At 50.5% G+C, this 24,746-nt stretch overlaps 1 protein-coding gene across 1 annotated transcript in view; it reads left to right on the plus strand.

Annotated features, from left to right (window-relative positions):
- Positions 1–5,279: 5,279 nt before the first annotated feature.
- The window catches only part of SGPL1 (sphingosine-1-phosphate lyase 1), a 69,528-nt gene continuing 50,061 nt past the window's right edge, over positions 5,280–24,746 (plus strand). The window contains exon 1 of the mRNA XM_064145058.1: positions 5,280–5,430. Coding sequence (XP_064001128.1) covers positions 5,428–5,430 — 3 coding nt within the window. The 5' untranslated portion in view covers positions 5,280–5,427. The remainder of the gene's footprint in view (positions 5,431–24,746) is intronic.

A 24,746-nucleotide genomic window follows, 5' to 3' on the forward strand; every position in this document is an offset into this window, starting at 1 on the left:
CTAGGCGACCTTGCTTTGGCAGAAGACTGGACTCCAGACCTCCTCCAGGCTGCACACCTCCAGCTCCCTCAGCCTCTCCTCACAGGATTTGTGTTCCAGGCCCCTCACCAGCTTCCTTGCCCTTCTCTGGACACGTTCCAGCACCTCAACATCTCTCTTGAATTGAGGAGCCCAGAACTGGACACAGCACTCAAGGTGTGGCCTGACCAGTGTTGAGTACAGGGGAAGAAAAACCTCCTTCTAGTCTAGTTTGGAGAGAAGTAGGCTTGGGGACCTTAAAGTTCTCTACAGCTCCCTGAGGAGGGGAAGGGGGATGGGATGTGCTGAACTTATCCAGTGAATCAGACTTCGCCCTGGGCAGCCTTATCTAGTTGGAAGTGTCCCTGTTTGCTGCAGGGGGATTGGACAAGATGACCTATGAAGGACCCTTCCAACCCACATCATGTCATGTTCACAACTGCATTGTGGGAATGGTTTAAGGCTGCATCAGGGGAGATTCAGCCTTGACATGAGGAAATATTTCTTCACCAAGAGGGTGAAGAACACTGGAACAGGCTTTCTAGAGAGGTGTTTGGGGCCTTAGCATTTAAGAGGCATTTGTACAATGCTCTTACCGTAGTTCTGATCAGTCCTGATGAGGTCAAGCAGAGGGACTTGATGATCATAGTCGTGGAATGGCTTAAGTTGGAAGGGACCTCAGGGATCATCTACTCCAGCCCCCCTGCCATGGACAGGGATGCCTCTCAACTAGACTTGGTGGCCCAAGACCTTATCCAACTTGGCCTTAAAACACCTCCAGGGAGGACACATCCAGAGCTGCTCTGGGCAGCCTATTCCAGAGGCTCACCACTCTCCTACTGAAGAACTTCTTCCTAAGATCCAGTCTCAACCCACTCTTCCTCAGCTTCAAACCATCCCTCTTGCCCTGCCTCTAGACACCCTTATGAAAAGTCTCTCTCCAGCCTTCCTGTAAGTTCCCTTCAGCTACTGGAAGGCAGCTCTAAGTTCCCCCTAGAGTCTTCTCTTCTCCAGGCTGAACACCCCCAGCTCCCTCAGCCTATCCTCACAGCAGAGGTGCTCCAGCCCTTGGATCATCCTTGTGGCCCTCCTCTGGGCTCACTCCAACAGTTCTGTCTTTATTATGCTGGGGACACCAGAGATGGAGACAGTATTCAAGGTGGAGGTCTCAGAAGAGTAAAGGAGCAGAATCACCTCTCTTGACCAGCTGGCCTGTGCATGAGCACACTGTGGCCTGCCTCTCACTTTGGTAGGGGGATTGGATTTGATCTCTAGAGGTCACTTCCAACCCCCATCATTTTGTGATTGTGATTCTCACCAGTCAACATCTAAGTTTCCTTCAAGGTGCAATTATTCTGTGACACAATTTCTTCTAGATGTTGGTTCCTCACATCTCCTCCTTGCCCCTTGGATATTTGTCCAGTGGTGTTTGCCCTGCATGCTTAAAAGTTGCTGTGCTTGGTAGAGGCTGCTCTCCGTACTCTACTCTGCTTGTGTTTGAAACCCAGCCTTGGCCTCATGGGGTCACACCTGATCCACCCAGAACAGAGTTCAATGCTATACTGACTGCCCCTGCTTTGCATTTTGCAGAGAGCAAAAGCTTTCTTCCCCAAAATACAGGAGCCCTCTGCAGCTAAGACATTTAGCAGTGACATGGGTTAAAAGCAACTGGTGCTGCAGTCACTTCTGAATCAAGTGTCTCTTTAGCTTCAGCTGCACCAAGAATCCTTCCTGACTGTGTTAATGCAGAGCTCTTGAAGCAAGGGGGCCTCCTTGTGTTTTGCAGCAGCAGATTAGGACTCAAGCTCCAAGAACTGCTTGCTCATTCATTCTGCAACTTGCTGTTACCAGGAGCTCCGCTCACTGTGGTGGTTGTGGTGTAAGAGAGCAAATCTTCAGACCTGGGGTGTCACCACTGTGCAGGGATCAGGGTGGGTTTCTCAGCTGCTGGTTTTTGGACTTTTCACAGAGCCATCAAAATGCCAGGTTGGAAGGGACTACAAGGACCATCTGGTCCAACCTGTTGTGGCAAAAGCATGGATTAGACAAGATGGCCCAGCATCCTGTTCAGCCAAACCCAAAGTGTCCAATGTTGGGTGCCCTGCTGCTTCCCTGGGGAGATTTTCCCACAAGGACGATCAACCATTGGCACAAAAATTTCTTTGTGCATCCCTGGAATTTCCCCAGGAGTCATTTATGTCCATTATCCCATGTCTTTTCCGTGTCACTCCTTGTGAAAAGAGAGTCTTCATCTTCTTTGTAGGCCCCCTTTGAATACTGGAATGTGATGAGGAGGTTTCTCCTAAGCCTTCTTTCTCAAGGCTGAACAAATCCACTTCTTTCAGCCTTTCCGTGTACGGCAGCTTCCCAGTCCTTTGAAGGTCTTCATAGTCCTTCTCTGGACCCTCTCCAGTCTGTTTACATTGTTTTTGTACAGCAGGGACCAAAACCGGATGCAACATTCCAGGTGTGGCCTGACCATTGCTGAGCAGAGTGGGATTAGCATAGAAGGGTTTGAGTTGGAAGGGATCTTTAAAGAACATCTCGTGGTCCTCCCCTATCCTGCTACATCCCCATCCTCTGTCCCTGCAATGTCCCCATCCTGTAGCTCCCTGACACACTCACACCTTGCAGTCCTAATCCTCACTCTCCATCCCTACCAAGCCCCTGTCCTCTATCTCTATCCCTTATCTTCCAACTTGTCATGTCTGGACATCTCCAGCTGCTTAGACTTGGTGATGATGACAACTCACCCCGGCTGCAGCTGTGAAGGGGCAGCAGTTCAACACCTCTGCAGTCAGCAGGGACATATGCAACTAGAGCAGGTTGCTCACAGCTCCAAACAACCTGATCTGGAATGGTTGCAGGTTCTACCACCTCTCTGGGCAGGCTTTCACTAACTTCATGTTTTCCTCAGACCTAGTCTGAATCTCCCTCTTCTAGTTTAAAACCACTACCTGTTGTCCTGTCCCGAAGCCTTCTCTTCTCCAGACTGAGTAATTCAAACTCTCTCAGCCTCTCACAGAATCACAGAAACAAACAGGTTGGAAGAGACCTCCAAGCTCAGCCAGTCCAACCTAGTGCCCAGTCCTGTCCAATCAACCAGACCATGGCACTAAGTGCCTCAACCAGGCCTTTCTTGAACACCTCCAGGGCTGGTGACTCCACCACCTCCCTGGGCAGCCCATTCCAATGCCAATCACTCTCTCTGCCAAGAACAAAATCAGGAAACAAACTTCTTTAAAGCTGGGTTTCACATGATTGAGCAGGCATTGCTGTATTAAACGTTGTGCAAGTTTGAGTGCCAGGGGCATTGCCCCCAAATCCAGCACACAGCTGGAATCGACTGTGGATGCTGATACAGTGAAATGCAGAAGTCACACCCCCTGTCAGCACTTACTAACCTCCATCGGTCAGTTCCTTACTTCCTTCACGTTAAAGCTCCAGCTCCTCTTAACTTCACCATGCATGGGTGAGTGGTTTCACTTCGGCAGGGGTTTCCCAGCTGGGAGGTGTGGTTTCCAAGGTCTCTGATGGCCTTTCAAGCTTGAACTTCGTTTTAACTCTTCAATTCTTTTTTCCTTATATGGTCACAAGGTAGATCATGACAAGTTGGCCACAACAACCCCATGCAGAGATACAGGCTGGGGTCAGAGTGGCTGGAGAGCAGCCAGACAGAGAGGCATCTGGGGGTGCTGATTGATACCCACCTGAACATGAGCCAGCAGTGTGCCCAGGTGGCCAAGAGAGCCAGTGGCATCCTGGCCTGCATCAGGAATGGTGTGGTCAGCAGGAGCAGGGAGGTCATTCTGCCCCTGTACTCTGTACTGGTTAGACCACACCTTGAGTCCTGTGTTCAGTTCTGGGCCCCCCAGTTTAGGAGAGACACTGAGATGCTTGAGCATGTCCAGAGAAGGGCAACAAGGCTGGTGAGAGGCCTTGAGCACAGCCCTACGAGGAGAGGCTGAGGGAGCTGGGATTGTTTAGCCTGGAGAAAAGGAGGCTCAGGGGTGACCTTATTGCTGTCTACAACTACCTGAGGGGTGATTGTGGCCAGGAGGAGGTTGCTCTCTTCTCTCAGGTGGCCAGCACCAGAACAAGAGGACACAGCCTCAAGCTACACCAGGGGAGATTTAGGCTTGAGGTGAGGAGAAAGTTCTTCCCTGAGAGAGTCATTGGACACTGGAATGGGCTGCCCGGGGAGGTGGTGGAGTCGCCGTCCCTGGGGCTGTTCAAGGCAGGGTTGGACGTGGCACTTGGTGCCATGGTCTAGCCTTGAGCTCTGTGGTAAAGGGTTGGACTTGATGATCTGTGAGGTCTCTTCCAACCTTGGTGATACTGTGTGATACTGTGAAGTTTGCCAGGTCATTGCTTTCCTCTGGTGTTGGAGGATGCTTTGTAAGGTAAGGAAAGATAGATGTGGAGGCTTCAGTGATCAGGAGGCAAAGGCTCCTTTCTTAGTTACAGGCAATAAGGATGGGGCTAAATTGCTGGGAGCTGCCCAAGATGTTTTAAACCATCACCCCTTGTTCTGTCACAACAGGTCCTGCTCAAAGACCTGTCCCCAGCTTTCTGATAGATCCCCTTTAAACACCGAAAGGCCGCCAGAAGCTCTCCCTGGAGCTTTCTCTTCTGGTGGCTGAACAACCCCAACTGCCCCAGCCTGGCCTCACAGCAGAGGGCTTCCAGCCCTCACATCACTGCTGTGGTCTTCTCTGGCTCTGCTCCAACAGGCGTCTGTCTGCGCCGCGGACTCCAGAGCTGGTCCCACGCTGCAGGTGGGGTCTCAGCAGAGCAGAGAGGCAGAATCCCCCTCCCGTCCCTGCTGCCCACGCTGCTGGGGATAAGCCCAGGGCACAGCTGGCTCTGGGAGGGCACAGTGCTAGCTCATCTCCAGCTTCGCACCCACCACCACCGAGCCCTTCTCTGCAGGGCTACTCTCCACCCCTTCATCCCCTACGTGCTTTGAGGCTGAGGATTGCCCCAGCCCAGCTGCAGGACCTCGCACTTGGCCTCTAAAGGTTCACCCATGCCCAAGCTTGCCCAGCTCGCTCCGCTCCTTCCCCGCTGCTGGAGGCGCAAACCAGGCTCGCATTCTGCATCCCACCGCTCAGTCCACCTTTTATTGTACACTTCAGGCTTCCCACCCGAACGCCAGCTTCCCGTTTTAGCGCCTTCTCCACCTTTAAAGGGCGGGTTCAGCTCTCGCCCTGCCGCTTCCCTTCCTCGCCGCGCTCCGCTCCGCTCCTCCCCTGCGGGCGGGAGCGCGCAGTGGCTGCGGCGCGCCGGGAAATCTCGGTGCCGGGGCGGGGAAAAGCGGGGCCGAGCCGGGACCCTGCGAAGCTGAACGGCGACGACAACAACAACAAACAGGAGGACAAGGAGAAGAAGAAGGCGGCAGCAGCAGCCATGGTGAGTGTGTGGGGCAGAGATAGGTTGTGCGGCCTGCGCTGTCCCGGCACCCTCAGGCAGTGAGGCTGGGGCCTTGCCCAGCGAGGGGTCGGTGCGGGGCGTGGGGTTTGGGTCGCTGCTCAGGCGTTGTCTGGACGAGCTCGGCCGCCGGTGGGGGTCCGGGGTTGGGGGAAGGTTTGGAGGTTGTCCAGCGAGGGGTCGGTGTGGGGTGAGGTGTCTGGCCGAGCTCGGCCACCGGCGGGGGTCCGGGGTAGGGGAGGTCGGGCGGGAGGGGGCCCATTGGCCCCCTCCCGCCCGACCTCCCCTACCCCGGACCCCCGCCGGTGGCCGGGCGAGGCCCATGCTGTACCCTAAAGCGAGCAGTCCCTCGTCTGGTTTCAGGGCAGGGAGGGTTAAAAGTGCTGTTTTCAGCTGGTTGTGTGGGTTTTTGGTTTGACGAAGCCGGAGTAGAAACGGTGTCTCGGGGGAAGGTGCCAGAGCGTGGCTTAGAAGTTGCTTGGTTGGTCGAGCCCCTGTTTACCTATTTATTATTAATTTATTGTTATTTCGTGGGCTGGAAGCAATAAAGAAGCAAAGTTTAGTTGTAGCTGGGGTTGCACTGCCTGCCGGAGCCAGCTTAGTGCCATCTCGGTACCCTCAGAGCTCAGGAGGGCTTCTGCCTTGTGCCATCTCTGAACCCTCAGAGCTCAGAGGGCTTCTGTCCTGTGCCGTCTCTGAACCCTCAAAGCTCAGAGGGCTTCTGTCCTGTGCCGTCTCTGAACCCTCAAAGCTCAGAGGGCTTCTGTCCTGTGTCATCTGTGAACTCTCAGAGCTCAGGAGGGCTTCTGCCTTGTGCCATCTCTGAACCCTCAAAGCTCAGAGGGCTTCTGTCTTTGTGCCATCTCGGTACCCTCAGAGCTCAGGAGGGCTTCTGTCCTGTGCCATCTCTGAACCCTCAAAGCTCAGAGGGCTTCTGTCCTGTGCCATCTCTGAACCCTCAAAGCTCAGAGGGCTTCTGTCTTGTGCCATCTGTGAACCCTCAGAGCTCAGAGGGCTTCTGTCCTGTGTCATCTCTGAACCCTCAGAGCTCAGGAGGGCTTCTGTCCTGTGCCATCTCTGAACCCTCAAAGCTCAGGAGGGCTTCTGCCTTGTGCCATCTCTGAACCCTCAAAGCTCAGGAGGGCTTCTGTCTTGTGCCATCTCTGAACCCTCAAAGCTCAGGAGGGCTTCTGTCATTTTCCCTCCCTAGTTTCTCTAGGAACTTGCCTTGAGATTGTGGCTGCTCCAGGGAGGTAAATGAAGTGGCAGCGTCACTGTCCCACTGCCTATTTCCACTGGGTCACAGGGAGCAGCTGTCTGTGCCCAAACATTCAAGTGCCACTTCCTTCCTGCTTTGTAACGTGGAGCTTTGCCCAGCCGGTTTGTCACCACCTCCATGCAGTGGGACAAAAGCAGGGCTCTCGGCACGGCTGTCAGCACCTGTAGCTTGGGATAAACATCGCGGCTCAGCCTTGTGGTTCGGCTGCTTTCAAGCTGCCAAAAGTTAGCTCGTTTTGGAGCTGGGTAAATACTGCACACCTTGTGCCACGGTGTGGTCTAGACTGGCCTGGGGTTGCTGGCAGCATGCTGTGCAGTCAGGCTGTTCTCACCTTAGTTTCTCTGTGCCAAGGCTTTGTGGACAAAGCTGTCACTTGCTGTGTCTGGAAGACCTGTGCAGGTCTGCTCTTTTATTTGTCAGGCTAGGCAATAGATGCTGCTGCACAGGATTCCTAGCTTCTGGAAAGTTAGCGAAGCTGGCTGTATAGTTTAGGAGTTGAAGCTTTCCCTGGAGGAAAAAAACTGCTATACAGCTTTTTTCCTAAATTCTGGTTTCACTCTGTGCTCTTTTCCCATGACCTTAGCAAAAAAGATCGAGAAGCACTGGAAATTTTAGAATCAGAAAGTGGTCTGGGTTAGAAAGGACTGTCAGGACCTGTCTGGATGCACTCCTGTGCGAACTGCAATAGGTTGTATGGTTCTCCTCTGGGAGGAGGATTGGACTTGAAGATCTCCCCATCTACTCTGCTCTGGTCAGACTCCACCTGGAGTACTGCATCCTGTTCTGAAGCCCCTATTCCAAGAGGGATGTGGAGATGCTGGAGTGTGTCCAGAGAATGGCCATGAAGATGCTTAGAGGGCTGGAGCAGCTCTGCTGTGAGGGCAGGCTGAAAGAGTTGGGGCTGTGCAGTGTGGAGAAGAGGAGGCTCCCAGGTGACCTTCTTGTGGCCTTCCAGGATCTGAAGGGGGCCTCCAAAACAGCTGGGGAGGGACTTTTGAGGCTGTGAGGGAGTGCCAGGACTGGGGGGAATGGAGCAAAGCTGGAGCTGGGGAGATTCAGAGTGGCTGTGAGGAGGAAGTTGTTGAGCATGAGAGTGGTGAGAGGCTGGACTGGGTTTCCCAGGGAGGTGGTTGAGGCCCCATGGCTGGAGGTGTTTAAGGCCAGGCTGGCTGAGGCTGTGGGCAGGCTGCTCTAGGGTAGGGTGTCCCTGGGCATGGCAGGGTTGTTGGAACTGGCTGATTCTTGTGGTCTCTTCCAACCCTGACTGATTCTATGGTTTTATCTCCAGGGGTGCCTTCCGACCCCTAACATCCTGTGATCCTCAACTAGATCAGTTTGCATAGAGCCCTCTGCACAGCTTGTTCCAGTGTTCCACTACCCTCACGGTGAAGAACTTGTTCCTAACATCTGAACTAAATCTTATCTGCTCTAGTTGTCCTGTCACTCCAGGCCTTTGTAAACAGTCCCTCTCCATCCTTCCTATAGGCCTCTTCAGGTACTGGAAGGTTGCTTCCCTTCTTACCTAGATTAAGAAAAAAACATATTTTGCTTCTCTTACATACTGTGTGTTTCCAGCTTACTAAGAGCATTCCATTTTCTTGCTGCCTTTAAAAGTCATAAATGAGTGACAGCCTGAGCAGGGGAGGATCTGCTGAGTTGGCACCTTTTGATTTCCTCAGCACACATTTCTACCACTGCTTGATAATGTTGAGATAAACCTAATCACAGCATGCATGTGGTATGACTGGCAGGGCAGTGATCAGAAGCTTGCTGTGGCTCTAATGGGGAAAGAGATTTAGTAGAGCCTCTTTTTACAAGGATTTTTTTGCTAATAAAAAGGTGTGGATTCATCATAGAAACATAGAATCAAGCAGATTGGAAGAGATCTCCAAGCTCAGCTAGTCCAACCTATCACTCAGCCCTTTCCAATCAACCAGACCATGGCACTAAGTGCCTCATCTGGTCCTTTGTTTGAACACCTCCAGGCAAAGAGACTCCACCACCTCCCTGGGCAGCCCATTCCAATGCTAATCACTCTCTGCCAACAACTTCCTCCTAATATCCAGCCTAGACCTCCCGCAGCACAACTTGAGACTATGACCCCTTGTGTTGCTGGCTGGCTGCCTGGCAGAAGAGACCAACCCCACCTGGCTACAGCTGCAGACAGCAATGAGGTCAGCCCTGAGCCTCCTCTTCTCCAGGCTGCACACCCTCAGCTCCCTCAGCCTCTCTTCACAGGGTTTGTGTTCCAGGCCCCTCACCAGCTTCGCTGTCCTTCCCTGGAAGGTTCTGGTATCACAACATCTCAACATCTCTCTTGAATTGAGGGGCCCAGAACTGGACACAGGACTCAAGGTGTGGCCTGACCAGTGTTGAGTACAACGGGAGAAGAACCTCTCTTGTCCTGCTGGCCACACTCTTCCTGATACAGACCAGCTGTCCCCACCACAGCTTCCAACAGCTTCCAGTGTGCAGTGAGGATGGTTTCAGCTCTGGTTTGTGGAAATGGGATGCTGTGGGGTTTTTTTGACCTAGGACTATTGTGCTCGTCCTCTGCAGTCAAAGGTATTCCTTTTCAGGTATTAGCAGGCCTGCCTTCTGGAGTATTGCCTGCTGAAGTCTCTGTGTACTGGCTAATTGGCTCTTTACTGGGTAGTGTAGTGGTGAGGACTTTGATACACTTTTTAGTGCCATCCTGTTAGTGTGATTTGGTAGAAAGGTTTGATTGGGACCTTAAAGATCCTCTAGTTCTAAACCCCTGCCGTGGGCATGGACACCTCCCACTCAGATCGGGTTTCTCAAGGTCTCATCCAGCCTGGCCTTAAACATCTCCAGGGAGAGGGCATCTGTAGACTCCTTTGGCAACCTGTTCCAGTGTCTCACCACTCTCACTGTAAAGAATTTCTTCCTAATATCCAGTCTAAATTTGCTCTCCTCAAACTTCAGTCCATTTCCTTTAGTTCTTGGATAGGGCTGGGGAATAGGTTGGACTGGATGATCTTGGAGGTGTCTTCCAACCTGGTTGATTCTATGTTAAGTCCTTTCTCAGCTTTCCTGTAGTCCCCTTTAGGTAGTGGAATGCTGCTTTAAGGTCTCACCAGAGCTTTTTCTTAGGCTGAACAACCCCAACTCTTGTAGCCTGTCCCCATAGGAGAGGTGCTCCAGCTCTCTGATCATCTTTGTGGTGCTGTGCAAGTGGGATTTGGTTTCTGCCCACTGATGCTGGTGTAGCAGCTGTATTGATCTTGTTGTGGTGGGCTGTGTAACTGTGGTATGAGTTTCTTTATTGCCTTGATTTTATTGTTTCCTAGAACTTTGCAGGTAAAAGTGAGTTGGAAGAAGGGGGCCTAAAAAAAGCTGGAGAAGGACTTTTCAGGATGTCAGGGAGTGGCAGGACTAGGAGAAATGGAGCAAAGGTGGAGCTGGGTAGGTTCAGGCTGGATGTGAGGAGGAAGTTGTTGATCATGAGAGTGGTGAGAGGCTGGAATGGGTTGCCCAGGGAGGTGGTTGAGGCCCCATGGCTGGATGTGTTTAAGGCCAGGCTGGATGAGGCTGTGTGCAGCCTGCTCTAGGGTAGGGTGTCCCTGGACATGGCAGGGGGGTTGGAATTGGCTGATCCTTGTGGTCCCTCCCAACCCTACCTGATTCTATGATTCTGTAATTCTGTGCTGTGAGCGTTTCCATTTGCTTTGCCCCTTCTAGCTGGCTGTAATCCATCTGTGTCACATGTCGGGAAGGGCACATGCTAAAGGGCCAAAGGCTTGGTAAGATAGGCTTTGAGGATGGTGCTCTGTGGTCAAAGTTGCCTGAGAGGAGGGCCCTTAACTTATAATAGTGGCATTCAGTTTGTGCTGAGACTAGGGGCTTTGTCGGAGGCTTGCGTAACCCTGCTAGGAAGCCGTGCCAGGTCTTGGAGCTGCCTTTGTTGGTGGCTGCCCGTTCCCAGAACAATTGCCACACTATCATCTGCTTTCAGACAGCTCCCACCAGAACTTTATCTTTTAATGGTGCCTGTACCTCTGCTTGGCACTGAGCTGTTCACAAAATGTTTCAAATCCAGACCCGTTTTGTTCTCCAGAAGGCATGCAGTGAGGACTGTGTGAGCTGCATCTGACAGGATGATAAGTGGAGGAGTAAACAGATGTGTCCAGATGAGGCCCTGCACGTAGGGAACTGAGTGCTTCTTTTATCCATATTTTTGCCCGTGCTGGGAGAGATGTTTCCTTGCAAACACTGCACCAGTGACCCATGAAGGGATACATAATGGGTTCATATAGGGCATCTGTTGAGTGAATCCTGTCTCCTAGGAGATCTGTGCTACCTGGAGCATGTCTGGGTTTTGGAATCTCAGCATGGTAGGAGTTGGAAGGGTTCTCTGGAGACCATCTAGTCCAACCTCCCTGGTCACCCACAGCAACTTGCCTAGGATCACAATGTCCAGGGGAGTTTGGAATCTCTTCAGAGAAGGACACCCCACAACCTCTTTGGGCAGCCTGCTCCTGGGCTTCAGCACTGTCACACCAATGAAGTTTCTCCTGTTCAGATGGAACCTCCTGGGTTGCAGTTTGTGTCTGTTGCCCCTTGTCCTATCACTAGGCACCCCTAACAAGAGTCTGGCCCTATCCTCTTTGCCCTTACCCTTTAGCTCTTGCTGAGCATTGATCAGATCCCCTCTCAGGCTGCCCTCCTCCAGGCTCAACAGCCCCAGCCTTTGCTGGACTCTATCCAGTAGTTTGCTGTCTCTTTTGAACTGGGGAGTCCAGAACTGGACCCAATACTCCACATGTGACTTCACTAGGGTGGAGTAGATGGGATGGGCAACCTCCCCAACCTGCTGGCCACATTCTTCTGAATGCACCCCAAGAAACCATTGGTCTTCTTGGCTATGAGAGCACATTGCTGGCCCATAGTGAACTTGTCCATCAGCACTCACAGGTACTTATCTATGGAGCCAATTTCCAGTAGGTCAGCTCCTCTCCTGTACTGGTGCAGGGTGCTGCTTCTCTTCAGGTGCAGGACTCTACACTTGCCCTTGTTGAACATCATGAGGTGCCCCTCTGCCCCACTCTCCAGATACCCAGGTGAGGCTAAATTGCAACACAGCCTGACAGTGTCAGCCACTCCTCCCAGTTTGGGGTCATCAGCAAACTGGCTGAGGGTCCACTTCATTCTGGCCACTGATGAAGATGCTGAACAAGACTTGACCCAGTCTTGACCCTTCGGGAACCTCACTAGCCACAGGCTTCCAACTAGACCGAGTCACTGATCACAACCCTCTGAGCTCTGTCCTTCAGCCACTTCTCAGTCCACATTTTTTAGAGAAACTTTGCTTTTATAAATGTGTTGCAGTGAGAAAATTAAAAGGTTAGGTTAAAAGATCCTGTGTGTGTTTGGGATTAAACCAAATGTGAAATCACACCTCATTTTGGAGCCCTTTTAGCTATTGTAAAGCTGCATTCTTCAAGCCTCAAATCAACCTTCCTTTGCCTTGTTTTGATAGTTTTTTGTCCCTTCTTTGTGGTGGAAGCCTGGATGCTGCTGCCCTTACTCTTGAGTTGCTGCCTTGTTTGTTTTTGTGCTGAAGCTATAATTAGTGTAGCCACTCCCCTTGAACTCTCAGGCCTGGTGGGATTCTATGTGTACCTTCATTTCATAGACACTAGATATGGCCAAAAAAAGACAATGCATTCAGTATGGCAGCAGTGGAGAGAAATGCAGCAGCAGAGAACCTGGTGGTGGCAGGAAGCTGAGGTAAGATCAGCATGACCTGAACATGGTGTTCTTTCGTACATCTAAAGGTTCATGATGCTTGTTTTCAGAGAGGTCCTGCTGTCTCTGTGTGCCCTCATCCTTTGGCAAAAGGGGTCAGCAGGCAGGCCAAACCTTGGGCTGTAATTAGGAGCTGACTAACATATTCTCTGCTGCTGGGTGCTTAGGTAAAGATATTTGTGACACTGGGGGTGGGAGGGAGGGACCAAGAAGGAGCAGATTCATGGCTAGGGTGCGAATCAAAACGCTGCAGGCACGTGTGGCAACAACCACCTTCTGAGGCTGAGGTCGAGCTTGCTCAATCCTTATTCCTTGCTTCTCTAGTAGGAAGCTGACTGGCTGAAGGCTGCAAGTCCAGTACTTCACCTAGGGCTAGGCCAGTTCTGCTGGATGGTTACACTGGGCAGATGTGCCTGGTGTGGCCAGAGCTTGTACAGGCAGCAAGCTGTTAGTTAAGGCATGGCTAATTGAGGTCTTCCTTCTTCTGAAGAGCAGAATAAATAAAGGAAGCTGCTGCATGCTGCTGGTTTGGGGTAGTTTGTTCTCAGTCAGGAAGCTGCCTCCTGGGAGGGACTCATTGCATAGGAGCATTGGCCTTAATTACAGTGGCAGTACCTGTGTTCCCCATGTTGCTTTCATCAGGGTTGACCTAGCTGGTGCAGCTGCTGTGAGCAATCTCCTCCTGCATTGATTTCCTATGTGCCAGGTTGCATGACATACTCCCTCCTTCATCAGCTCTGCTGAAGTCAGGAAAGACAAATGGCAGACATAAACATTTGGCCATGGGGTGGTCAGAGGGTCTCTGGTTGAGGCAAATGTATGGGTCCAGGTGAAAGCTGAGAATGTGATTTGGTTTTAGCAGTTCTTAGTGACACAGTGAGCCTCAGACTCGCACTGTAACTATGTTCAGTTTTAGGCCCCTCGCTAAAAGAAGGGCACTGAGGTGCTGGAGCATCTCCATAGAAGGGCAGTGAAGCTGGTGAAGGATCTAGAGCACACATCCTACAAGGAGTGTCTGAGGGAGCTGGTGATGTTTAGTCCTCAGAAGAGGAGGCTGGGAGGGCACCTCATTGCCCTCTACAACTGCTCAAAGAATCACAGAATCTGCCAGGTTGGAAGAGACCTCCAAGTTCATCCAGTCCAACCTAACACCCAGCCCTGTCCAGTCAGCCAGACTGGAAGAGGGCTTTGTTAATACAGAGTTTGAGGAGGGCAGATTTAGAACTGGATGTCAGGAATTCTTTAGTGTGAGGGTAGTGAGACATTGGCACAGGTTGCCCAGGGAGGCTGTGGATGCCCATTCCCTGGAGGTGTTCAAGGTCAGGTTGGATGAGGCCTTAAGCGACCTGGTCTAGTGGAAGGTGTCCCTGCTAATGCCAGGGTGGTTGGAATATTTAAGGTCCATTCCAACCCAAACCATTCTATGTATCTATGAACTAGAATCATAGAATCCAGCAGGTTGGAAGAGAGCTCCAAGCTCATTCAGTCCAAACTATTATCCATCCCTGTCCAGTCAACCAGACCATGGCACTAAGTGCCTCATCCAGGCTTTGCTTCAACACCTCCAGGGACGGCAACTCCACCACCTCCCTGGGCAGCCCATTCCAATGCCAATCACTCTCTCTGCCAACAATTTCCTTCTGACATCCAGCCTAGACCTACCCTGCCACAACTTGAGACTGTGTCCCCTTGTTCTGTTGCTGCTTGCCTGGCAGAAGAGACCAACCCCACCTGGCTACAGCCTCCCTGCAGGTAGCTGTAGCCAGCAATGAGGTCAGCCCTGAGCCTCCTCTTCTGCAGGCTGCACACCCCCAGCTCCCTCAGCCTCTCCTCACAGGGCTGTGCTCCAGGCCCTCACCAGCTTCCTTGCCCTTCTCTGGACACCTTCCAGTACCTCAACATCTCTCTTGAATTGAGGAGCCCAGAACTGGACACAGCACTCAAGGTGTGGCCTGAGCAGTGCTGAGTCCAGGGGCAGAAGAACCTCCCTTGTCCTACTGGCCACATTTTTCTTGAGCCAGGCCAGGATGCCATTGGTTCTGCTGCCCACCTGGGCACACTGCTGCCTCATCTTCACCTACTCTCTACCAGCACCCCCAGGTCCCTTTCTGCCTGGCTGCTCTCCAGCCACTCTGTCCCCAGCCTGTAGTGCTGCTTGGGGTTGTTGCAGCCAAAGTGCAGAACCCTGCACTTGGCCTTGTTCAGTCTCATCCCACTGGCCTCTGCCTACCCATCCAGCCAGGCAAGGTCCCTCTGCAGGGCTCTCCTACCCTCTAGCAGTTCCACAGCTGCTCCTAGCTTGGTGTCATCTGCAAAATTGCTGATACTGGACTCAATCTCTTGGTCCAGATCATGAACAAAGATGTTTGGGCAAGGTGGGGGGCAGTGTCTTCTCACATGCAGTGACAGACAGGGCAAGATGAAGTGGCCTCAATTTGTACCAGGGAGGTTCAGGTTGGATATTAAGAAAAATTCCTTCTCAGAAGTGTCTCTCAGGCATTGGAACAGGCTGCCCAGGGAGGTGGTGGAGTGGACATCTGTGGAGGTATTTAAAAGACTCAAACATGTGGTGCTGAGGGACATAGTTTAGCTGTAGTGGTGAGACTGTGAGTGCTAGGTGAGTGGTTGGACTTGATTTCAGAGGTGTTTTCCAACATGAATAGTTCTAGGATTCTATGAAAATAGGCTTGCTTTTACAAGCAACTTTTATTCTATAGACCACTTTAGATGCTCTTCTGGGGGAGGGAAAGATTCTGTTGATCAAACCCTTTTTTCCTGCTCTTCCCGCAGGAAAACTTAAATGGGGTTTCCACTTTACAGTGGCAGAAAGAGGAGGCACTTGGAATGAAAGTATGAAGCCCTCCAGTTTGTCATTGCATTTCTATTTCTCTATTATGTAGGGCTTGTTTGAATCCTAAAACTCACAGCTGAGGAAATGCTGTTCTGGCAAAAGTGCAGAATGTGCTCTCATTAGCTTTGGCATTTCCCCCCTCCCCTGCCTTTTCTATCATCTGGGACAGAAGAGCTTTGCTGCAGTTAATTTGTCCTCTTTTGTAGTGCCATAAGCACTATCCCTGGAACCAGCTCAGCTAGCTAATGGCTTTCAGGAATTAACTACTAAAGATGTATTCCTAAGCTGTGGAACTCCCAGTTCAAGATGTAAACTGCTTGGATTGCTGAGTACATTAATACTGGTACAAATGAAGACTGCAAGTCCTAATGATAGCAATTAGTGTTTTATCTGATACCTGACTCTGTCTTAATGCTCTGAGAATTAAAAACCCAATCCTCCAATGGATTTTTTTCCCCCTCCCTTGCTTTTTAGTGTGCTCATAAGTCAGGCATTTAAACTGCTTCTGAAATAATCCTGTCTGGTGAAGCTTTGTAGGGAGAAGGTTCTCTTAAAGAGATAAGCCCAATTTATCTACTCTCCTGTAAAGGAAATAGAAACATTTTCTTTTTTGATGCCTTCACAAATAAGCAGGTTATTGCCTTGCATGAAATTCTGTCTCTGTCCTGTAGACAGGCTTCAAATCAGGCCACTTTGCTGTTATTTTTCCCCCAGTTGGGGAAGCAGTAATAGCAGGGGTGAGTGAATGCTGTAGTCCTGCAAAGCTTGTGGCTTGTGACAAATTGCTTTTAACTGAAGCTGGGTAGAAAAAAAAACAGGAGACTAATCTACCTGGTTTTATTTTTCACTCTGTTAGGAGCAGCTTCTTCAGGGATGTGGAGGAAGGCTTTGAAATGGTTTGGCTGAACATGGGCTCTTTTTTACCCCTGCTGACTCCCTGTAAAATCAGGAAGTGGTGTCAGGCTGTAATCACCTGTTGTTGGCTGTAATAAAACCAGGGAACATTCAAATGCAGCCTTCTAAATGCACTCTAGGATTAAGCTAGTAATTCAAAAAGTAAAGGTGTCTCATACCTTCCTGGATACTTTAAGGCAGAGGAGTTTTAATAACGCTGAGTGTGGCTGGGCTGGGTCAACTTTAAGGTCTCTTCCAACCCAAACCATTCTGTGATTGCTACCTTATCTACCACGCCAGTTTTCTCTTTCTTTTTTTAGCAGCCTCCTAAATTGATCAATCTCATCCTTCAAATCCTTTCTTAGTATGAAAGGGCTAGAGGAGAAAGTGAGAAATACAGAGAAACCTTTGCTCTGTCAGACAGAGTTCTTCAAACTATCTGGGTGCATAAAGAAGAGTGTGGCCATCAGATTGAGGGAGATTCTGCTCCCCCCTCTTGTCTGCCCTAGTGATGCTGCATCTGCAGTCCTGGGCCCAGTTCTGGGCTCCCCAGTTCAGGAGAGTCAGAGAACTGCTTGAGAGAGTCCAGCAGAGGCTATGAAGCTTCTGTGGGCACTGGAGCATGGAGAGGCTGAGGGAGCTGGGGGTGTTTAGCTTAGAGAGGAGGAGGGTCAGGGGTGACTTCATTGCTGCTTACAACTGCCTGAAGGGAGGCTGTAGGCAGATGGGGTTGGTCTCTTCTGGCAGGCAAGCAGCAACACAACAAGGGGATACAGTCTCAACTTGTACCAGGGGAGGCCTAGGTTGGATGTTAGGAGGAAGTTGTTGTCAGAGAGAGTGATTGGCATTGGAATGGGCTGCCCAGGGAGGTGGTGGAGTTGCTATCATGGAGATGTTCAAGCAAAGCCTGGCTGAGGCACTTACTGCCATGGTTTGGTTGGACAGGGCTGAATGATAGGTTGGACTGAATGATCTCTTCCAACCTGCTTGATTCTGATTCTATGATCTCTGAGGAGGAAAGGCTGAGAGCCTTGCACCTGTTTAGCCTGGAGAAGAGCGGCCTGAGGGGGAATCTGATCAACAATGATTGATACCTAAAGGATGGAGAGCAAGAGGATGAGGCCAAGCTATATTAAGTGGCAACAGGACAAGGGGCAATGGACACAAACTGGAAGGTTCCATCTGAACATAAGGAAAAAATTCTTTGGTATGAAGGTGCTAGAGCCCTGGAGCAGGCTGCAGGGAGAGGTTGTGGAGTCTCCTGCTCTGAAGATATTCCAAACCAAATTGGTCATTGTGATCCTGGGCAACCTGCTGAAGGAGACCCTACTTTAGCAAGGAGGTTGGACTAGGTGGTCTCTTCCAACCCTCACTGTGCTGGTATTCTCTGTGGAATGATCTCAGTGGGTTTTTTTAAGTAAGAAAGGGAAAGAAATTCTGCAATGTCTTAGCATTAACATCCTCTTGTTTGCTCAAAGCTTGGACATGCCATTGAGTTACCATCTCTCAGTGCTGGGGTGTGAGCTTCTGGCCAGGTGAAATATGCACTGGACTGGTAATGTGGCTGAGAACATGCTTCATTGCAGCAGCATGCTGGAGGTTACTGTGGTGTCATGCCCTTGTAGATGTCCCATCCTTGCTTGAGATCACTTAAAGTTCAGAGCTGGGCAGCCTAAATTTACTGACCAGAGCAGTGGCTTGATGGGCTTTTGGAAAAGAGAGAACAGGAGGTCCAGGCTGGTGGGTTTACTTATCCCAGTGCTAGGATATAAGTTTTGTCAAGTTAAATGAGCTGAGCCTGGAAAGAATCATAGAATCAAGCGGGTTGGAAGAGACCTCCAAGCTCATCCAGTCCAACCTAGCACCCAGCCCTGTCCAATCAACCAGACCATGGCACTAAGTGCCTCAGCCAAGCTTTGCTTCAACACCTCCAGGCACAGCAACTCCACCACCTCCCTGGGCAGCCCATTCCAATGCCAATCACTGTGTGAAGAACTTCCTCCTAACATCTAGCCTAGACTTCCTGTGGCACAACTTGAGACTGTGTCCCCTTAGTCCCCACCCTAGTGGAGATTCCTTGTGCTGCAGAACATAATGTTTTCAGTGGGGAGTGTGTGAGTTCATAAAAGCACTGACTGCTTTGGTTTGGAGGGACCTTAGAAGTCATCTAGTCCAACCCTTCTGCAGTTAGCAGGGACATCTGCAACTAGAGCAGACTCTTGCAGCCTGACCTGAGCTGGAAGAAATTCCAGAATGAGGCATCTACAACCTCTAGGGGTGACTTAGGCCAAGATCTCACCCCTTACAACAAAGAATTTCTTCCTAATACCTGATTTGGCAACAAAATGTGCAGACAGTGAGGGTCTTCTGTCCAAGAGTGAGATAAATCTCTTGCCAGATTTGTTTTGTTTTATCTTGACTATTGATTGAAGTGACTTTTGTGTAGAAGGTCATGTTCTGGTCTGATCGTGGGCTGATGGCTACAATATTCTCCATCCTCAGGGAAGGAAATAAAACCAGCACAATCCTCTTGATATTTGTTGCTGCAGCATTTTCTTGCCATTAATTGAAAGCAGCTGTTAAGACATGGCCACATTAATGGCTTTGTCTCTGTCTTTTTAAGTGCAATTCCAGAACTGGATGATATCCAGGCAATCATAGAATCGTTGGAGTTGCAAGGGACCTCCAAAGGTCACCTAGTCCAATGCTCCTGCAGTCAGCAGGAACATCCTCCACTAGATCCAGAGAAGGTGACAAAGCTGGTGAAAGGCCTGGAACACAAACCCTATGAGGAGGGAGCTGGGGGTGTTTGGCCTGGAGAAGAGGAGGCTCAGGGCTGACCTCATTGCTGTCTGCAGCTCCCTGAAGGGAGGCTGTGTCCAGGTGGGGTTGGTCTCTTCTGCCAAGCAAGCAGCAAGAGAAGAAGGGGACAGAGTCTCAAGTTGTGCTGGGGGAGGTCTAGGGTGGATGTTAGGAGGAAGTTGTTGTCAGAGAGAGTGATTGGCATTGGAATGGGCTGCCCAGGGAGGTGGTGGAGTTGCTGTGCCTGGAGGTGTTGAAGCAAAGCCTGGATGAGACACTTAGTGCCATGGTCTGGTTGATTGTAGAGGGCTGGGTGCTAGTTGTTGTTGTTGATTAAACACTGTTTTGTTCCAGGGATTCAGAAAAGGTTGTGCAAACTGGAAGAAACTGAAGTACCACCTTTGGTTAGTTGAAAAAGCTCTTCCCTTGAATTCCAGGGTTAAGTTAGCTTTGTGGTGCCTGGTTTGGAGGAGCAAGTTTTAGCTGGGAGATGGCCTGACTGCTGTGGTTTATGTGGTTGCCTTGAGTTTGAGGCTGGAGCATTTTTACATTGCCCTTTGCCAAACAGGTGGATGCTCATTTGGCTTCTTGGAGATGAGCACTGCTCTTTATGAGGAGACCTGGGATTTGTGGATTTGTAGAATGGATTGGGTTGGAAGTGACCTTGAAGATGATCTAATTCCAACCACCCTGCCATGAGCAGGGACACTTTCTGCTAGAGCAGGTCACTCAGGGCCTCATCTTACCTGGCTTTGAACATCTCCAGGGAGGAAGCATCCACAGCCTCCCTTGGCAACCTGTGCCAGTGTTTCATCACCCTCACTGTAAATAATTTCCTTCCAATCTCCACTTAAAAATCTGCTCTCCTCAAGCTTCAGTCCATCCCCTCTCATCCTGTCACCACAAACCTTTGTATGAAGTCCTCCTTCAGCTTTCTTGTAACCCCCTTCAGGTACTGGAAGGCTGCTGTAAGGTTTCCCTGAAGCCTTCTCTTTACTAGGCTGACCAACCCCAACTCTCTCAGCCTGTCCTCATAGGGGAAGTTCTCCAGCCCTCTGGTCACCCTCGTGGCCCTCTCTGGATTCATGTCCCTCTTATGCTAGAGGCACCAAAACTGGATGCAGTTCAAGTTGATATCACTTCAGCCTGCCCTGAGGTTTGGCCTATGTCCTCTTTGGGTTGACACTTCTTTTGATGGAATTTTTGGTTTTTGCTTTATATTTGAGTTGCATAAATATTGTTAAACCCTCTCATAGGATGTGCATTTCACTGCAAGTACTGAATATTCATTAGTGTTGGGTTTGGTAAGGACTCCTGTTGCCTTCCTCCATTGAATTATTTGGAAGGATTTGACTTTTTTTTTTCACTCTGTTTGAAACCTCTCTGATTGTGCTGGAACGACCTAAAATAATGAAATGCTAAATCTGTTGTTACCTTGATCTACAAGTGAGGTCCAGTTCTGGGGTCTCCAGTTCAAGAGAGACAGGGAACTACTGGAGAGAGCCTAGTGGAAGGCTATGAAGTTGCTGAGGGGTCTGGAGCATCTCGGTGAAGAGGAAAGGCTGAGAGCCCTGGGGCTGTTTTGCCTGGAGAAGAGCAGCCTGAGAGGGGATCTGAGCGATGTTCATCAAGAGGTAAAAAGGCTTAAGGACAAAAAGAGGGGGCCAGACTCTTTTCAGTGGTGCCCAGTGACAGGACAAGGGATGCAAACTGGAAGCCAGGAGATTCCATCTGAAAAGGAGAAACTTCTTTGATGTGAGGGTGCCAGAGCTCTGGAGCAGACCTTCCAGAAGGGTTGTGGAATCTCCTTCTCAGACTTGATGTTATCCTGATCTAGTTGGAGATGTCCCTGCTCACTGCAGTGGCGTTAGGCAAGATGATCTTTGAGGGCTCTTTACAATTGAATGCAAGATGTGAAAGCTTCCAACCCCACCCAGACATTGTGATGCTGGGCAAGCTGCTGTGGTTGACCCTGCTTTAGCAGGGGGATTGGACGATCTCCAGAGGTCCCTTGCAGTCCTCGTCATGCTGGGATGAAGTCTAGACTCTTTTCAGTTCTGGGGTCTCCAGTTCAAGAGAGACAGGGAACTACTGGAGAGAGCCTGGTGGAAGGGTATGAAGTTGCTGAGGGGTCTGGAGCATCTCGGTGAAGAGGAAAGGCTGAGAGCCCTGGGGCTGTTTTGCCTGGAGAAGAGCAGCCTGAGAGGGGATCTGAGCAATGCTCATCAAGAGGTAAAAAAGCTTAGGGACAAAAAGAGGGGGCCAGACTCTTTTCAGTGGTGCCCAGTGACAGGACAAGGGATGCAAACTGGAAGCCAGGAGATTCCATCTGAACAGGAGAAACTTCTTTGATGTGAGGGTGCCAGAGCTCTGGAGCAGGCCTTCCAGAGGGGTTGTGGAATCTCCTTCTCAGACTTGATGTTACCCTGATCTAGTTGGAGGTGTCCCTGCTCACTGCAGTGGCGTTAGGCAAGATGATCTTTGAGGGTTCTTTACAATTGAATGCAAGGTGTGAAAGCTTCCAACCTCACCCAGACATTGTGATGCTGGGCAAGCTGCTGTGGTTGACCCTGCTTTAGCAGGGGGATTGGATGATCTCCAGAGGTCCCTTGCAGTCCTCGTCATGCGGGGATGAGGTCTAGACTCTTTTCAGTGTTCCCAGTGACAGGACAAAGGACACAAACTGGAAGCCAGGAGGTTCTATCTGAACAGGAGGTGAAACTTCTTGGGTGTGAGGGTGCTGGAACCCTGGAGCAGGCTGCCCAGAGAGGTTGTGGAGTCTCCTTCTCTGGAGAGATTCTAAACCCACCTGGACATTGTGATCCTGGCCAACCTGCTGTGGGTGACTCTACTTTAGCAAGGGGAGATTGGACTGAATGATCTCCAGAAGTCCTGTCCAGCCACCATTCAATGACAGAAGGAATGTTTCAGTGACTTCTGTTTCAGTGGTTAGTTTCTGTCTCTTTGCAAGTCACTAACTTCCACGGTACAACAGTGTAGGTATCAAGGCTCTCTTCTTTCCAAGGTTTATTAACAAACCTTTTCAGTGGCTCTGTGTAGTTTCTCTCTTGTTGGAAGGCCTGGGTGGCCTCTTCTCCCAGGCAACCAGCAATAGAACAAGGGGACACAGTCTCAAGTTGTGCCAGGGTAGGTATAGGCTGGATATTAGGAAGAAGTTCTTCCCAGAGAGAGTGATTTCCCATTGGAATGGGCTGCCCAGGGAGGTGGTGGAGGCACCGTCCCTGGGGGTCTTCAAGAAAAGACTGGATGAGGCACTCAGTGCCATGGTCTGGTTGATTGGATAGGGCTGGGTGATAGGTTGGACTGGATGATCTTGGAGGTCTCTTCCAACCTGGTTGATTCTATGTGGATGTGGATTCTAAGGCTGAAGCTGGTGGAGGTTCTCCCCCAGCAAAACTAGGCTGAACTAGACAGTAGGTTAAAAGAGGTGAAGGGTTTGCAATGTCACTGTGGGCACAGCTGAAGAAGTGTTAAAAGAAGTGTGGTGAAATGTACAAGCTTTTGTCTGATACCCTGCAGCCCTTAAATACTGATAGGTGGTCATAGCTCCAAACAAGGTGTGGAGAATCACATGGAATCCCAGCGTGGTGGGGTTGGAAAGGGCCTCTGAGAATTGTCTAGTCCAACCCCCTTGCTAAAGCAAGGTCACTCACAGCAGCTTGCCCAGCATCACAATGGCCAGGAGGATTTGGAATATCTCCAGAGATGGAGACTTCACAACCTATCTGGGCAGCCTGCTCCAGGGCTGCAGCACCCTCACACCAAAGAAGTTACCTTTGGGTTCCTTTTATCTCTAGAACTTTTCTTCCAGAGAATTGCACTGAAGACTTCTGGTTCTGGGGGGGTAAATGTCTTTTTTCTCAGCATACATCCTGTTGTTCTGAGATGGTTGATGAGATATGTTTTGAAGCTATTGATTAGGCTCTGTCCTGACACTAATTGCTGGTTTGACTGCATAATTGTTGTTGCATCACAGGTTTTGTTTTTTTTCCCCTTTGGCAGCAGCAGTGTTTCCGTATTTCCTCCCTTTGAAAAGAACCTGCTAATTACATCCTAACTTAAGGAGCTTCTTGAGTACTTGCATCTTCTTGAAAAGTCCAGTCCTAGCTACTTAATAGACCTCCCTTGGTGGTACCTGATGAGTGGTGGCTCCTTTTTGATGGGTGCAGTGGAGTAGTTTGGTCTAGTAACTCTTTGGGGGAAAAAATATTAACACAGTTGATTCTCTTGGGCTATGGTAAGATCTGATGAGGAGTTCTTGGACTGAACCTTTTCCAGAGAGGAGGAATGACACTGCTGAAGGGTTTGGAGGGCATGTTGTACAAGGAGAAGCTGGCGCTGTTTAGCCTGAGAAGAGGAGGCTGAGGGGAGTCCTTATGGCTCTCTGCAACTATCTGAAAGGAGGTTGAAGTGAGGTCGATGTTGGTCGCTTCTCCCAAGTAATGAGTGATAAGATGAGAAGAGATGGGTTTAAGTTGTGCCAGAGAAGTTTTAGATTGGACATTAGGAACAATTTATTTGTTGTAAGAGTGGTCAAGCATTGGAACAGGCTGCCCAGGGAGGTGGTGGAGTCACCATCCCCGGAGCTGTTCAAGCTGTGTGGTGCAGCAGACAGACTGGAGGGCAGAGATCCATCCAGAGGGACCTGCACAGGCTGCAGAGGTGGGCACAAGCCAATCACAGGAGCTTCAAAAAGACCAAGGGCAAGGTCCTGCAGCTGGGTGGAGCCAATGCCAAGCACAAATGCAGGCTGGGCAGGGAGTGGCTGGAGAGCAGCCCTGAGGAGAGGGACTTGGGGGTGCTGCTGGAGGAGAAGCTCAACAGGAGCCAGCAGTGTGCACTTGCAGCCCAGAAAGCCAAGCAGAGCCTGGGCTGCAGCAGGAGAAGTGTGGCCAGCAGGTGGAGGGAGGTGATTCTCCCCTTCTGCTGTGCTCTGCTGAGACTCCACCTGGAATACTGCATCCAGTTCTGGAGCCCCCATTGCAAGAGGGATGTGGAGATGCTGGAGTGTGCCCAGAGAAGGGCCAGGAGGATGCTGAGAGGGCTGGAGCAGCTCTGCTGTGAGGACAGACTGAAAGAGTTGGGGCTGTTGAGTGTGGAGAAGAGGAGGCTCCCAGGTGACCTTCTTGTGGCCTTCCAGGATCTGAAGGGGGCCTCTAAAGAAGCTGGGGAGGGACTTTTTAGGCTATCAGGTAGTGCCAGGACTAGGGGCCAAGGAGCAAAGCTGGAGGTGGGGAGATTGAGGCTGGCTGTGAGGAGGAAGTTGTTGAGCATGAGAGTGGTGAGAGGCTGGACTGGGTTTCCCAGGGAGGTGTTTGAGGCCCCATGGCTGGAGGTGTTTCAGGCCAGGCTGGCTGAGGCTGTGTGCAGCCTGCTCTAGGGTAGGGTGTCCCTGCCCATGACATGGGGCTTGGAACTTGCTGATCCTTGTTGTCCCTTCCAAGCCTGATTGACTCTCTGATTCTAAGTGTGTATATGTGGTGCTTCAGGATACAGTGTAGTGGCCACAGTAGTTGGGTTATGGTTGTACTCGATCTTAGAAGGTCTTTTCCATCCTTAATGATTCTATAGCAGCTCTTGGCACTAGTCTCTGGATGTTTGAAGCCTCTCAAGATGTTTATTTTCTGCAGACTTTTGAGTGGAAGTGAATGATAATTATTTCCTACTAGTTCTCTGTGAGGG

Source organism: Pogoniulus pusillus, chromosome 6 (assembly GCF_015220805.1).
Source record: "Pogoniulus pusillus isolate bPogPus1 chromosome 6, bPogPus1.pri, whole genome shotgun sequence".
In the NCBI taxonomy this organism is placed as follows: Eukaryota; Metazoa; Chordata; class Aves; order Piciformes; family Lybiidae; genus Pogoniulus; species Pogoniulus pusillus.